Source organism: Enhydra lutris, unplaced genomic scaffold (assembly GCF_002288905.1).
Source record: "Enhydra lutris kenyoni isolate GAN:26980312 unplaced genomic scaffold, ASM228890v2 scaffoldscaffold86, whole genome shotgun sequence".
NCBI lineage: Eukaryota > Metazoa > Chordata > Mammalia > Carnivora > Mustelidae > Enhydra > Enhydra lutris.
In genome coordinates, this window is record NW_019154170.1 from 1178550 (window position 1) to 1193217 (window position 14668).

Below are 14668 nucleotides of genomic sequence, written 5' to 3' on the forward strand. Positions count from 1 at the left end.
AGGTTGCTTTCTGCCACCACACTGTTGGCTCATGCCTCGAAGAGCACTTGCCCAGAAGTTCCCAGGGGCGAGCTTATGTGTGAATGAGGTTGAGGGGCTCTGGTTGTGGTTTCCTGGCACCTGGGCCACCATTCTGAAAGTCTCCCCGTGTGGCTGAAAGGAAGTGAAGTTGTCCCAGGGTGAATCCCTGCCCCTCACTCCCACCACCTCTGTTCTTTTACCTGTGTCAGGTGGGAGCCTGGAACCTAAGCCAGAAGTCCGGGTGGCTTGCTGGTCGAGGCCGCCTCGGTGTTTCTCATTTCCTGTTTGACTGGGAGCTCCGGTTGCACCACTTTGCGGCTTCTCCTGGTTTTCTTGGGGCAGCTTTTGAGCCGTAGTGAGCCTTCTCGCCCTCTCCCCGCTCCTCCGTCTCCGCGGCAGTAGGGATTCTGAAAAGTCGGGTTGCATCAGGCTACTACTCCCCTGTCTCAGACGCCTGGAGGTACCCGTCTGCCAGGGAGAGAAATTCACTCGCCTCTTTGTACCTTCGCCCCTCCTCTTTCATCTCCCTCCTGTCCCTGAACCCTGAGCTGCAAGTGCCATTCTCCAGAATGGAGCTGTTACAGCAAGAGTCTCCTTCCGGTGAACTTAAGTATTTCAGAAGTGTCCCGTGAGGAGCCCTCTAGATGTTCACCTTCCCTTGGGCTGAGTTAATGGCTTTAGAAACAAGGGCCCCCTAGCATAGGCTACTCACGGTCACCTTCTTAGCTCTTCTATAGACTTGTTTCGTGGTGGTGCTTGACACATACCTGGATGCTTACCCAGTGCTTGAATGAATATGTGAAGCCCACTGGGGAGACAGGACGCAGCCTGTGTCCCAGTGCACAGTGTGGAAGCGTCCGTCCTATCATGACGGCCTCGTAACTGCTGTGGTGTCGGGTCTGGAGGGTGAAGCCTCTGTAAAACTCGCCTATAAGGTTGGCTTCACACAGCCCCCGTTACAACTTTCTTAAGTGAACAGGTACGCATTTGAAGCTGCCAGGGAGGCTTATCATGGGTCAGATTGTTGTCCTGTTGGCAGAAGAATGGCAACATGGCTGAGGGCCATAGTCGCCGGATTCCGGCTATTGTGTTCTAAGCATTTGTGTGCCAGAGCCGCTCTCCCTTTTGACTCTGTCCACCGAAATCCAACAGGTGATCGGGACTGAGTGGAGCCCAGACTGAGGCTGAGCTCTGGGTTTGCCTGATGAGTTGTGGTCTCTTCTTCCCTCCCTGTGCCCAGGCCACGTGCTGTATGCCGACATCAAGATGGAGAATGGGAAGTCCAAGGGGTGCGGTGTGGTTAAGTTTGAGTCGCCAGAGGTGGCTGAGAGAGCCTGCCGGATGATGAATGGGATGAAGCTGAGTGGCCGAGAGATTGATGTTCGAATCGATAGAAATGCTTAAGCAGTTGCCTTTTTTAAACATCGATACCAGACCTCTGAATTTGTATTTTTTCTTGTTAACCATTTTAATTTGTTGGCTGGATGTATAAAGATGTTTAAAAAATTCAGTTGCTTTTTGGGGTAATTTGAATTACTTTTTTAATGACTGGGGTTCCATTTGACTGTTTGCATTGAGATTGCAATGTGCGCAATTTTTTTTGTAGTTGTGGCATCTTGTTGACATCGAATATGACTTTGATAATAAATACCAGTTCCTGAAAAGATGCTTGCCTTTTGTGTGTGTGTTGCGGGGCACCCGCCTGCGGTTTGGGGAGCTAGAACCAGTCGTCTTCTTACCCTCGGAGCTGTGACCACTGGGGGGGGGGTTCACCCCTACTCTTGCTGAGTCTGTGGACCCTTGGGGGTGGAGGACACGGACCCTGGCCACTTGAGAGCTCTTACTGGAAACTGAGTCCCGAGTGACGTGCATTCTCCAGCGCCGGCATCAGAGCACTCGGGGGTTAGTGGTCCTAAGAGCCGCTCTCGCTCCCTCCTGTATACGGGCTATCTGGGGCACACTGTGTTAGGCTCATTTCCAGTTTGGCTTCTGTCATAGTCTTCTTTGGCTGCTATAACAAAAATACCATAAATTGGGCACCTTATAAGCAACAAACATGAATTTCTCACAGTTCTGGAGGCTGGGATGTCCAAGATTCTGTGTCTGGTGAGGGAACCTGATCTTGGTTTGTAGATTGTACTTTCTGCAATTGCACATGGTGGAAGTGGCAGGGGAACTTTCTCGGGCCTCTTTTACGGAGACACAGTCACCCCCAGATAGCATCACACTGGGCGGTAGGCTTTCGGCAGAGGAATTGTGTGTGCTTGGGGGGCGGTGCGGGGGTGTGGTCTGTTCCTTGTGGCAGTAGCAGACGAGTGGAGTGTGGGTTACTGAGTGCATTTAGTCCTGTAGCCGTTTAGGCTGAGCGTGATACCTGAGCTCGGTCAGAACTGGGTCACCCCTCCCCGAAGATGTGATCTCATACCTAGGTCCCTGTGGGTTGGACGGCTGTTTGCAGCCTGTGTGGAGCTGCAGCCACTGCTTGTCACGTTTGGTCATGGTGCCCTACCCTTGCTACCTTCTCCCTGCCACACTTTCCCTCCTGCTATTTATTCCTGAAGGGTAAGACCCCCAGCTCTTTGATCGGGACTCTACTGTGTGTTAGTCAGGATGGAGAGAAAAGACAAGAAGCAGGAATTGCTTTAAATAGGAGCTTTATGTGGTTCGTGTATGTAGGCAGGCAGGAGCCTGGGTGGTTCTGTGACTGCCAATCTGGGATCCAAGACTCCTGTGTTAGTGGGTGGCTGGGCTGGCCGGTGGTCCTGGGTGTCCACACCGGTGGGCCTTACCGTTCCTGGGGCGATGGTTGGCTCTCCAGAGGGTCTGCTGAGGAAGGGTGATTTGCAGTGACTCCTCTCCCCGTAAACGGATGATGAGCCGCCCCCGGGGAAATGGGGTGGGGGTTTTACCTCCTTCCAGGCACTGTGGTCCCTTCTAGCCTACCCAGAGCATCTACATACCCCAGAAGCCAACATCGTCATACACCTCCGTTTCCCTAGCAGAGAGCACAGTTTGGTCAGTAAGAGTCACCTTGGCCCACTCACCAACCCACCCTCCCCGTCACCCCCAGTCAGGGCCAGCACTCACAGGGGTAGTAGAGCTGTTCTGGGCACGTAGCCGTCTGCAAAGAGAGTGGGATAGCTAAGCTCCCAGCCCTGGTGGTGGCCTATTTCTGGGACTTTCTGGCCTGGCTGACTTACATTTGCCCTTGGCGTCCCGGCACAGCATCTCATCCTTGTTGGTGAACTCGATCACCTCCAGGATCTCCCCACGCCGGATCCCCAGGTACTTGCCACCCCCACGACGCGTCTTGGCGTTGGGATCGATCATCATCCTTGTGTGAATCACTATCTCCCCCTCAAACTGGGAAGGGGTATGTTAGAGCTTTTGTTTTATGTGGCACCCCAGGAACCCCATCTTCTAAGGATGGAATTTCTGGGGCCTTGGTCGACTGGGGCGGTGCCCAGAATCCCCAGGGCTCCTGTTTGGAGGATTCTGGTGTTCACACCTTGAACTTTTTCCGGAACTCCCTCTCGGCTTTCTCTGCCTTCCGGATCTTCTTCAGGGTCTTCGGGTCTGCGGGTGGCAAGTGCTGTGGCTGGGGGGCCTTCTCTCTCCTGAGGAATTGGATGCTGCTGAGGAAGATGTGCTCCTCGGGGCCCCCTTCCGGTCCTCCCGGAGCTCAGCCCCTCTGAGTTCCATGCCCTTTGCCCTGTGGTACCTGAGTTCCGGGTCCTGTGGTGGCCTGGGGGGTTGCTGGGTAGATGGCACTTCATCTGGGAGCAGTCACAGCAGTGAGTTAGGGTCGGGACTGTTGGCTCAGCCTCCCTCTCGACACTGCTGGCTTGATCTTGAATAAGCCTTCCCTCTCAGTTCTCGGGACATCCATCCCCTCCCAACCCCCACCCAACCCACCTGTCCGTCTTCTCCCCAGGCCTGCCTCCTGGGTTGTGAATTCTAATGGATTGCCTCTTGTTTTCCGGACTCCTACTGCATGAAGGAACGGCAGAAACTGTTTACTGTAGTAACTCATCTCAGCCGTCACAACAACCTTACTACCAGAGGCAGTGCTGTCATTCCCAGCTTGCTGATGAGGGAAATAAAGGCTCTGAGGGGTAAAGCAATCCTGCTCCAAGGTCATTTGGCTGGAAATGATAAAGGCAGGATTTATTTGCAGGCTTTTGAGGCCATTTCATGTCTGTCTGCTAAAACTAGGTTGGCTTCTGGGAATGTCATGGGATCTGGGTCAAATATAAGGCAAAAGCATTTCCTAGAGCAAATGAAGTGGGCTTCTGAGAAGGGGATGATGAAGGGGGTGTTCCCGGACTGGCCTGGCCGCTGCTGAGACCACACTGGGAGGGTACCCCTGCGCGCCCCCCACCACACCCCGGGGAGGGCTGACTTCTGGCAAACTGCCAGCCTTCCAGCGAGGAACCTGCTGGCCAGGGGTTTGGCTTATGGCAAGAGCCTCATGAATACCAGTGGAGTGAAGAAGGATCCAGAATCTGAAGCCGCCAGCTTTTTGCTCCAGACTCCAGCCTTGGCCTAGTGCTCAGATGATGAAGCCATCTACAGTCTTACCCAGGACACTATCTCCCGCTGCTCCCCCTTCTCCCAGAGGCATCCCAGGGCCCCTGCAAAACCGGTGCAGTGCAGACTTGGCACACCTGCAGCCCAGACTTCTGGCAGTGTGACTGATCAGGTCACGCCGGTAAGGCGGGCTCTGAGGGGGACCTGTTGAGATCCTGGGAAAGAGCTAGGTCTATAGGCCCCAGGGCCTCCAGGGCAGCCCCCAGCGGTGTGAGGAACCTCTGCAGCGGGCCTGCTACCACTCCAAAGTGGGGCCGAATGAGTGGCTAGACTTGAAAAGGGCAAAGTAGCCTTTGGACAATCTATACTACCAGCGAGGGCCCACACGTAGTGTTTCAAGAAGGGAGAGATTTGAGAGGTCTATTTGATTGGAGGCTTGCAGAATGACCGGCGTGGAATGGGGAGACGATTGTCCACAGGCAGGGACAGTGAGCAGAGGTGGGTTCCTGGTCTGTTTGGGATTGGGGAAGGGGTGGGCCATGCCTGCAAGGCTGCTGGAAGAAGAATGGCCAATTACTCCCTTTCCCCATGTCTGTGACCCCAAGAGCGGCCCCCAGATCCCAGCCACAAGAGCCTCACCAGAGCGGAAGCAGAAGGAGCCCTGCCAGGAAGCTCTGCTAACGGAGGGTGTTGCAAGTAGCCCCTGAAGAACGCCCCGGAGAAGCAGAAGGGGCTCAGGGAAGAGTAGTAGAGGCAGCACACCTGGTGCAGGAGGGGAGGGGGGAAGGGGGAGCATCCCAAAGCACCCTTGATAATTAAGGTTCTCCTGTAGGAAGAACTCTCCTTCCAGAGAGTGCAGGAAACAGTCTGGGAGCACAGGGCCTGGGCTCCCTTGTGCTGGCGGTATGGACTGGGGCAGGTTGCTTCTCGGGTCCTCAGGCTTTCACTTTGTCTGTAGGGCATGCTGTCGCCGTGGGGGCGGGCGGTTGTGCGTGTTCAGTGACCCTCACCTACAGGGCTTGCATGCAAGTCCCTTTTTCCCCCATTCAAAATTGGTGAAGGCGTTAACCCTGCAGCTGGGCTGGAGACATGTCTGCTTTGCCATTACCCCGCTCTCCACCTGGGAAGAGGGGACAAGGCTCCTTAAGACCCCCAGAGCACAGACTGTCTAGGCCTGCAGGCTCAGGGGTCTCTGGCTCCAGCCCACGCCTGAGTTCAGGCCCAAGTCTGCGCTGGACGTCCAGCCAGCACCTCCAGCACTACAGGTCTGTGGAATCTGACCCTTTGTCCCCCGCTGACGGATACCTCCACTCTGCGCCCAGGCATTGGGGTGAATCTTGGGCCTCATCCATGTCATGAGCTGGCTTGCTCCCACTCACCCCTGCATCACATGGCCACCAAGTCCTCTGATTCTTCTCTTCCACTGCTCTTTCACGACTTCTCTCCCACCACCCTGGGCCAACCCCCTGCCCTGGCCACACTATGCTTCCTGGCTTTTGGCCTCTGGGCTGCCCTACCTCCCTGTTCTGTCCATCAGGAGCTGGTCTGACTTTCTGAAAGGTCCTTCCTGCCCTCTACTTTGTCCCCTGGCACTGCCAGGGAGATGGGTTGTCCCTTGGCGTCACACTCGCTGCATGGCAGAATATGCCCTTGCAATGAATGGTGCCCAGATGCCTGGGCAGGATGGTCTGGCTGAGGGCTCAGCCCCACCAACAAACCTCTGCCCTTGTGGCTGGGGCTGGAGTCGTCCGTGGGCTCCACGTCGTCATACAGCTCATAGGCCTCTTCCTGGTCCCTGGAGGAATACCTGAGATAAGGGCCTCTTTCAAGCCTTCCATCTGCGCCAGGGCCCGTGGACTCCCCACACTCACTGCCAGATGTCTTCAGTCTGTTGGGCCTGGATGTGGATCCCAGGAGAACCGGTCCTCCTCAGAGCTGTGGAGGGATGAGAGCGGGAGGGAGGCAGGCCCTGCCAGGGAGCCTCTTCCCCAGCTCTCTGCCTGGTTTGCCGTGACCCACCTGTGGCTGTGGCTGTGGCTTTCCAGAAGCTCTGGACATCCCTGAGGCCAGGGGGCAGCGGGGGCTTGGCTGGAGGGGGTCCCAGGCTGCTGACCGAGGGCAGAGGCCTCCGCCGGGGTGGGTAGCCGTATTTGAGGCCCAGCCTCGACCCTCCACTATGAGAGCGAGCTCCTGATCTCTGCTCCCTGGCTCCAAAGCCAGGGCTGAGTGGGAGCCTGGGGCGGGAGCCTGTGACCGCACTGGGGAGTGAGCTCTCTGAAACAGAGCTGGGGATGGGGGGCTTTTTAGGGAGACCACCAAGGAACTCAGTGTGCAGGTACTTCTTGGGCAAAGCGCTGGACTCAGGCTGCGAGAACTTTCGGTGGGGCTGGCACTCAGGCTGCAGAAACTTGCTGGGGAGCAGGCCAAACTCGGGCTCTGAGGACACCCTGGGGAGGATCTCCAGCTCTGGCTTCTTGGAGGGCACTTTGCATTCAGGCTGCCGTGGCCGCTTGGGAAACACACTGACTTCAGGCTCTGAGGACCTCCTGGTGAGGTCACCAAAATCAGGGTGCAGGAGTTTCTTGGGGAAGTCATTCAGCTGAGGGGCTGGGATCTTTTGGGGAAATGTACTGAAATCAGGCTTCGAGGGGTGGGGGTGGGGTTCACTGGACTCGGGCTTCCAGGGGGGCGTCTGAGGGACCTCACTGGTCTCTGGCTGTGGCAGGGATTTCCTAGGGAGGCCACCGACCTGAGGCTGCGGGGGCTTTCTGGGGTGCACACTGAACTCGGGCGGCGGGGGCTTCTTGGGAAGGGTACTGAGGTCTGGCTGTGAGGAGTAGGGGTGGAGCTCTTTGGGCTCAGGCTTCCAGGGGGGCGTCTGAGGGACCTCACTGGTCTCGGGCTGTGGCAGGGGTTTCTTAGGGAGGCCACCGACCTGAGGCTGCGGGGGCTTTCTGGGGTGCACACTGAACTCAGGCGGCGGGGGCTTCTTGGGAAAGGTACCGAAGTCAGGCTGTGAGGGGTCTGGGGTGGCCTCATTGGGCTCAGGCTGCTGGAGCTTCTTGGGGAGGGCACTGGGTTTGGGCTCTCGGGGGGGCCTGGCTGGATGGCCAGGCTCAGGCTGCAAAGCTTTCTGAGGGGCGTTGAGCTGTGGGAGCTTCTTGGAGGGCTCCTTCGGCTCGGGTCCGGCGGGCTTCATAGGCAGATCGTTACAGCTGGGCTGCGGGGGCTTCTTGGGATGCTCGCTTGGCTCAGGTGGTGGAAACTTCTTTAGAAGTTTGTTGAACTCAGGCTTTGGGGGTTTTTTGGGGTGTTCACTGGTGTCGAGCTGAGAGGCCTGGAACTTGGCTTGAAGGCTCCGGAAGTCCTGATGGCTCCCCTAAGGGACATGGAGCCAGTCAGGCGGGGCTTCACACAGGGTCTCTCCTAGGCCCTCTTGGCCATCCTTTGTCCTTGGCTTGCTCTCCTGTTGGCCAGGGCCTCCCACATTTGTTTCCAGGCTCCCCGGAGTCCCGATATCTCCTCTGAGGCACTGCATATGCCCTCAACCTCGCCCCCATCAGAACTCAGCCTCCCGATGCTCTGCCATAGCCTGCTGCTCCCATAGCCCTCCCTTTCGGTTGGTGAAGTGTTCTGAGTGTCCTTGAGATGTCCTGTGCTTCCGCGTTCCACGTCCCTAGTGCCTTCTCGTCTAATTTCAAAACTATCCAGAATCCAGCCATTTCTCACTGCCTGTGCCACTGTTGTGCTGGCTGGAGGAACGCAGGCTCCTCCCTGGTCTCCTGCCTCCACTCTGCCCCCCGCACCCCCATCTCTGGCCAGAACCCTCTCCCACAGCAGCCGGAGGAACAGCCTCTGCTCCGAATCTGGCCGCGCTGCGTCATTTCCCCACGGTAAAAGCTAAAGATATCCTGAAGGCCCGAAACTGCCGATCCGTCTCCCTTACCGGGTTACCTCGGCCTGCCCTCCGCCTCACCCCTGCTCCCTTTCCCCCCAGCCCCGACCCCTCTTCTGGGGCCTTCGTCCTGCCCCTTACCTGGGACACTTCTCCCCCTAGTCTGCTTCTTGCCTCTTCCACCTGCAGGTCTCTGCGGATATTTTCTTACTGGAGGCGCCTTCCTCACAGACCACCCTCATTTAAAAAAACCGATTTCCCCTTCGGAGAACTCTCCATTCTCCCCGACCTACATTTTTCTCTCAGTGCCTGCCACTGTGTATCATACGGTTTTATTTTACGTTGTTTCACTGGTGTGCCTTGGCTTTTTTGTTTTTGTTCTCTCTGCCCCTCAGCCCCAGTGGAAGGCCAGCGACTGGGCTCCCTTGTTGCTGTCCTCCCAAAGCACGGCACGCTGCTGGTGCTCGGTAGGTACTCACTGAAATACACAGGGTGCACAGGCGCACACTCAGCCACGCGGAGTCTGATCGTCACAGACTCGTGCAGAGAGATGTGGAGAGACAAGAGACCTGGAAGCACGTGGGGTCAGACTCTAACAGCCCCAGATACCCTCTGTTGGTGGTCGGGGCACTCCCAGTGGATGGCACCCAGGAGAAGCAGCAGGCCGGCCCAAGCAGCGGCCCGCTTGGGCCCGTGCCCCATTGGTGGCACACCTCATGTCCCAGACACCGTCTCCACCAGCCCCATGCTCTCCGTCCCAGACAGAGGTGGGGTACACCCGTAGGCCAGGCCTGCTCTGACCAGAGGGGGCCCCGCTGCAGGCCTCCAGGCCTGGCTTCACCTGGACCCTAGGAGACTGGGGTGTGGGTGGTTAGGGCAGAACCACGGGGACTGTGCTCCTGGTCGTGCCTCACTTTCCCCATCCAGAGAACAAGGAAAGGTAGTGATTCCCACCTGGGGCCTGAAATGCGTCTACTAAAGGCCCCCTCCAGGCGGGTTGGGGGAAGGATTCCCAGGTCACGCACAGGACTAGAGAAATCAGGGTCAGCAGCTTACGTCTCGGGTGACTGCTGGGGTGGGGGTGGGTGGCAGGTACATGACCCAGTCTGTCACCTGCAGGAAGCCCCTCTGTTCACCCTGGCCCGTCCCCAGGTCGCTGTTCATGCTGACCTGGGAGAAGAGTAGTCCGGGCTGTCTGCCTGTCCCCCTATTAAAGTCCCAGTCCCAGCCTGGGCCACAGGCCCCTTGGGGCTCCAGCTGTCCCAGTGGTACATCCTGGCAGCTTCCCACCTCGGTCTTTGTGATGGTCTCTGCCGTTTCCCCGGGTGGGGTGGGGTCGCCTAGGGTTGGGGGTTCACTCACCATGGCTGCAGGCGGGTGATGGGCCACAGGGCAAGTGGGACCTGAGCTGGGCTGCTGCCTTCAGGAAGTGACTGTGGCTTCTGCTCCACGGGCCCCAGGCGGGTGGGGGATGCTGGCCGGGTTGGGAGGGCAGAGGAGGAAGGAAAGGAGGCGGAGACAGCCTCTGCCTGTCCCCAGATCCTGCCTGGCGCTTGAGTTCCTGTCCTGCCTGCTGCTGTCTCCGTGGTGTCCGTGCTGCTTGTATTGGCTGTCAGCACATGCCCAACACGGTCACCAGTTGCTTGACTCTGTGGTTCTGGGGGCTGGCCGACTTGTGGTCTCCGGGGAGGACTCTGTGCGTGGCTGTGAGGGCCTCCTTGGGAGGGGAGCTCTGGGCCCGGAGACTCGGGAGTTGAGAGCGCGATGGGTGGCCCTTCTGCCGGCTCTTGTTGCCTCATCCGCCTGCCTCGTTTCCCCACTTCCCCACTGCTGGGTTCTCAGCTCCGAGCAGGACTTCCCTATTAGAGGTGCACATGTCACATGGGTCGTGGACGGTTGTGGGGGGCCGAGGGCCCAGCTGGGGTGGCAGATTTGGGGGGTGGGTGGCTTGCGTGGGTTTTAGCTAAGGCCTTGTCCCCTTGGGGAGGGGGGGAGACTGAGGGCAGGGAGAAGAACAGAGGCAGCAGGGAGAGCAGTGAAGGGGGGCCGAGGGAGTGGGCAAAACTAGTCCTGTGGGGGTGTGCGGCCCAGCCAGCCAGAGGCGAGCCCTCACCACAGGGCTTGGTCTGCTGGAGGTCAGGGACTTTGGACACACAGACAAAGGGAGAGTGCAGAGCCCTGATTCTCAAGTTTAGCTCTACATGGACATAGCTTTAGGAGTTTACAGAGAGACAGAAGGAAGCTCCTGGAGATTCTGACTTAATTGGTCTGAGCCTGGGGATTTCTTTCTTTAAAAGCTTATTTAAGTGACCCTCTAGACCCAACTTGGGCCTTGAACTCACAACCTCGAGGTCAAGACTCACATTCCTCTGACTGAGCCAGCCAGGAGCCCTGAGCCTGGGGATTTCTTAAACACTGAGGGCTGATTCTCATGTGTCCACAAGTCACCCTAAGACCCCATTAAAGTGCAGGTTTTGCCTCTGGCCCATGGTGGAGCCTCAGATTTCTAGACATCCCAGGTGATGCCCTGGAGTAGCGAGGGTGTAGAACGATCCAGTCTGTCTTGAGGACAGTGCATTCCCAGCCGGACCCGTCCATTACCTCCATGCCGAGGAAGCCACAGGCCGTGCCATCGGAAAGGACTCTGCCTGTGTCCTCTTTTAAGATGCACAGCTTGGGGGTTCTGGAGCCTCAGTGCCTGCCCATCCCCATCCCCGTACTGGTAGGCATGCACCCTGGGTCACATTCCCAGAGGTGGGTCCTCCTTGGAACAGGAGTCCTGGGAGACCAGGGATGATGAGAGTGGGTCCTGGGGTCTCCGGGACCAGCCAGCACAGGTTGGTCGCAGGCTGCGTGACCCTCCCAGTGTTCACTGAGTGAGGGAAATGCATGAAACAGGCAGTTACTGGCCAGGAGCACACAATAGGTGCCCAATCAAGATAAGCTGAAGGACTGAACGCTGGTGACAAGCTGGTGACTTCCCAGGCTCCAAAGCCAGGCCCCCACCATGTGCATACCCACGGCCTGGAACTCGCAGTTTGGAGGGTCCCGCCCTGGCAAACCCCATTCCCCCATGGCCCCCAGGAGGTGTTTTCCCCTCTCCCCTCTTTGTGTTTAGAGATTTCCAGGTGGTCTGGCCTGGTCTACAAAGCACCGCCATGAACTTGGACAGGAGGCTCCACAGATGGTTGAGGAAGCTGAAGCCTGAAGTGCCCGCGGCCCAGGATCTGCTCCCGGGTTTCAGTGGTGGTGGGGGGCGGTTGGGCATGGGAAGGTGTTGGCTCAGTAAGCCTGTGGAACTCTGGGCTAAGGTGGGGTCCCTGGGTTCGGAAACGGGGTGGGGGTGGGGAGCCAGAGCAGGCGTGTCCGATCCTTGCGCAAGAGCAGGGTCATGCACCTGGCTGCCCTGGTTGTGGTCCTGGGACAGACAGGATGGTGGTCTCCATGTTCAGCCACATGCGGTCCAAGTGCACGCAGCCAAGGAGGACTGAGCACGTGGGCAGCCAATCCTGGGGGTTGAGGGGCACAGGGAGGAGCTGGGGGCCTGGGATGGGGGTGCTCGAATCCAGGTCCAAGGCAGGGCTCTAGGACGCACACCCATGAACCTTACTCCCCTCCCCCAGTCTGGTGGTGATGGGGCTGGTGCTGGACGCCTGCCAGCCGGTGCACAGGCACCTGGCCAGACCCAGCTGACGTAAGCTGCCTGGAGAGGCTCGCTCTTCACTGTAAACCCGCAGTCTCTTATCAACCTACCCCCGCCCCTTCCCCGGGCCAGCCTGGCAAAGTGGGTAACTGCCCTCTCCTTCATCTCCCTTCAAGACCGACACTCCAGGGCGCCCTCTGCTGGGCAGAGCTGGGGCCGTAAGAAGACGACTCTGGCGGGTGGGGAGGGCCCTCCCACGGATCAGTTCGCCAGAGGGAGGGCAGGGGCTCTGGAAGCCCATGAGAGCCACTGGGAGATGTCCCAGTTGAGCTCACAAAGTTGGATAGGAGTTGGGAGGGGGCAAGGGTAGGAAGTTGCTTTTGAAGTGAGCAGGGTGCACAGGCCACATCATGATCCAGCTCCCTAGGCCTCTGGGCACTCAGCGTAGGGTGCTGTGGGGTCGGGGAACACTGTCCCCAGGAGGGGCTGTTGCCTTTACATGGGTGACGGCAGGGGGGGGGGGGGGTACCTGGACCAAGATATTGGCCTTGGGACCGTCTGGAAATGTCCTGAGAGACTGAGAAGTAGCACTGCCTGGATTTGGGGGTGGCTGAATGGCAGGGCCTGATGGGGAAGGGACGCTGATACCTTGAGACAGATTGGGGTCCTGGGGGAGAGGGAACCCTGAACCCTGTCCCTGGAGATGTGGGAAAAGGGGAAGGTGTCCTTTGAACCTCACTCCCTGGGTTTTCTTATAGACACCACCTTATGGGAACCGTCCTCAACTTCTAGGGTGGTACGGAATCGGTAAGGGAACTGAACTGGGCCTGGCTCAGTCATCTTACCCTCCAAGCCTCACCTTCTCTAGCTGTAAAATGGGCCCCTTGACCCCACCTCCCTCCCTCCCGTGGTTCTCCATTGGGGGTGTCCTAGGCAGCCATGGGTTTGGTAGCCATAGGGATGTCATTCACAAACATTTCCCAAGCCCCCTCCTCCCTCCCCAGTCCCTGTTCGAATCTTCACAAGGACTCCAGAGGGTAAGAAGCATCCTGACACCCATCTTAAGGACTAGCAAAGTGAGATGCAGGGAGGTTGTGTCTTCTCCAGGGTCACAAAGTCCTGGTTCCAAAGCTTCCAACTGGAAGAGGAGAGCTCACGGGGCTGGAGCCCCAAGGTCCCCTGATGGCCCAGCTGGTCCCACAGCGGGTGCCGAGTGATACTTGCCTCAGCGTGGGCCCGAAGTACTGGCAGAACAGACACCGGGCCTGAGCCAGCTGAGTCCGCTACAGCCCATCAATGACACCGCAGCCCTGAAGCCCAAACACAGGCGGGTGGGCAGGCAGGCCCTTGAGTGTAGGTGGGCTGATCCTAAGGGCACTCTGATCAGCGCCCCCTTCAGGAGAAGCAGAAGGGCCTCTAGAGCTTGGAGCTGTTAAACTGCAAGGAGGTTAGCGAGTTCTTGCTCATAGAAGGTCTATGTTCCCCAGGAAGAGGATGATGAGGAAGAGGAGAGGGATGAGGGAGTGGGTGGGGAGATTCAGGATGGAACCTTGTGGGTTATTAGAACAAGGCCTTCATCCAGAGAGCCACGGGGAGCCACTGAAGGCTACCAGGCAGGCACGAGAAGAAACCGTTTTCAGTGGTGTTCAGACTTGGGGGGGAAGGACAGGAGAGGTTGCTTCAGGTACCGGGGTTGGGAGTGGGGGAAGAGGGTCAGGGGCCTAAGCTAAAGGACCCCGGGCTGGACGGGAGCAAGATGCAGGAAGTAAAACTAGCTTCTGAGGGGCAGCTGCCAACAACATGCGTTTAAGACGTCCACATTCCGGAGGCTTGGCTCACTGGGTTTTGGTGACAACAGGGCTGGGACAGCAGTGTGGCCCCAGATTTTGAAGCTTGACCCGGGACTGATTTCCCATGAAGGGAAGAGGAGATCCTAGTGGCTGGAAGGCAGAGAGGGGAGGGGTGAGGAGGGAGGAAGTCCAGGATCCCCAGGGTTGGCTTTGACCCGCCCTCTTCCTCAGAGCTGACACAGGGGCAGAAGTGAAAGCAGGCGGCCAAGAGCAGAGTTTGGAGGACAGGGACAAAGACCAAACCAGAGCCCCCAGGCTGACAGTGCCCACGCCTGGGGACCCTGGCACCATCACCTCAACCTTGTCACCTGTGAGTCTGAACTGGCTTCAGGAATGTGGGTGGGGGGCGGCTCCAGCAGGGCCAGCCCCAGTACTTTCTCAGGACCAACCTCCCAGCCTGTCCTGGGACTTACTAAAAGCGAGGTTTCCATCCCATCTGGTTTCCGGAAATGGTGGGACAAGACAAGGGGCACCGGCAGTCCCAGCTACAGCTGAAGACGGTGGCACTGAACTGGAGACCTGAGTCCCAGTGTCAAGGTGAGGGGTAATAGTGAGGTTGAGGGGAGGCTTGTCGCCTCTCAGGGTGTGCGCACCCCATGACTGCTAGACTGGCCGGCTATGCATCGGAGGGGCAAGGGACCCAGACACAGCACAGGCTGGCTCATCGCGCGTCCTTTATTGTTCCCCCTCCCCTGCCCCATTAATTACAAAACTACCCCCATCCTACAG

General features: G+C 58.1%; 2 protein-coding genes across 15 annotated transcripts in view; one reads left to right on the forward strand and one right to left on the reverse strand.

Moving 5' to 3' along the window:
* The window catches only part of LOC111161812 (heterogeneous nuclear ribonucleoprotein M), a 41366-nt gene extending 39678 nt beyond the window's left edge, over positions 1-1688 (forward strand). For 6 of the 8 annotated variants that reach the window (XM_022525787.1, XM_022525789.1, XM_022525790.1 and 3 more), the window contains one exon: positions 1262-1688. In XM_022525787.1, coding sequence (XP_022381495.1) covers positions 1262-1425 — 164 coding nt within the window. In that variant the 3' untranslated portion in view covers positions 1426-1688. The remainder of the gene's footprint in view (positions 1-1261) is intronic. The other 2 variants (XM_022525791.1, XM_022525795.1) reach the window with 1 other exon arrangement.
* Positions 1689-2771: 1083 nt separating this feature from the next.
* LOC111161876 (PML-RARA regulated adaptor molecule 1) lies at positions 2772-10052 on the reverse strand. 7 transcript variants are annotated; one of them, XM_022525924.1, is made up of 10 exons: positions 9809-10052; positions 7487-7930; positions 6571-7300; positions 6423-6486; positions 6270-6346; positions 3743-3797; positions 3530-3638; positions 3222-3384; positions 3109-3142; positions 2772-3016 (listed from the first exon to the last, which is right to left on the reverse strand). In XM_022525924.1, exons 1-10 carry the CDS (start codon positions 9809-9811, stop codon positions 2974-2976), a joined length of 1722 nt encoding a protein of 573 aa, XP_022381632.1. In that variant the 5' UTR covers positions 9812-10052; the 3' UTR covers positions 2772-2973. The 7 variants fall into 7 exon arrangements, with proteins under 7 accessions (XP_022381632.1, XP_022381630.1, XP_022381628.1 ...); XM_022525922.1 differs by having other exon boundaries at positions 6270-6358; positions 6571-7930; XM_022525920.1 differs by having other exon boundaries at positions 6423-7930.
* Between the last annotated feature and the right edge of the window lie 4616 nt (positions 10053-14668).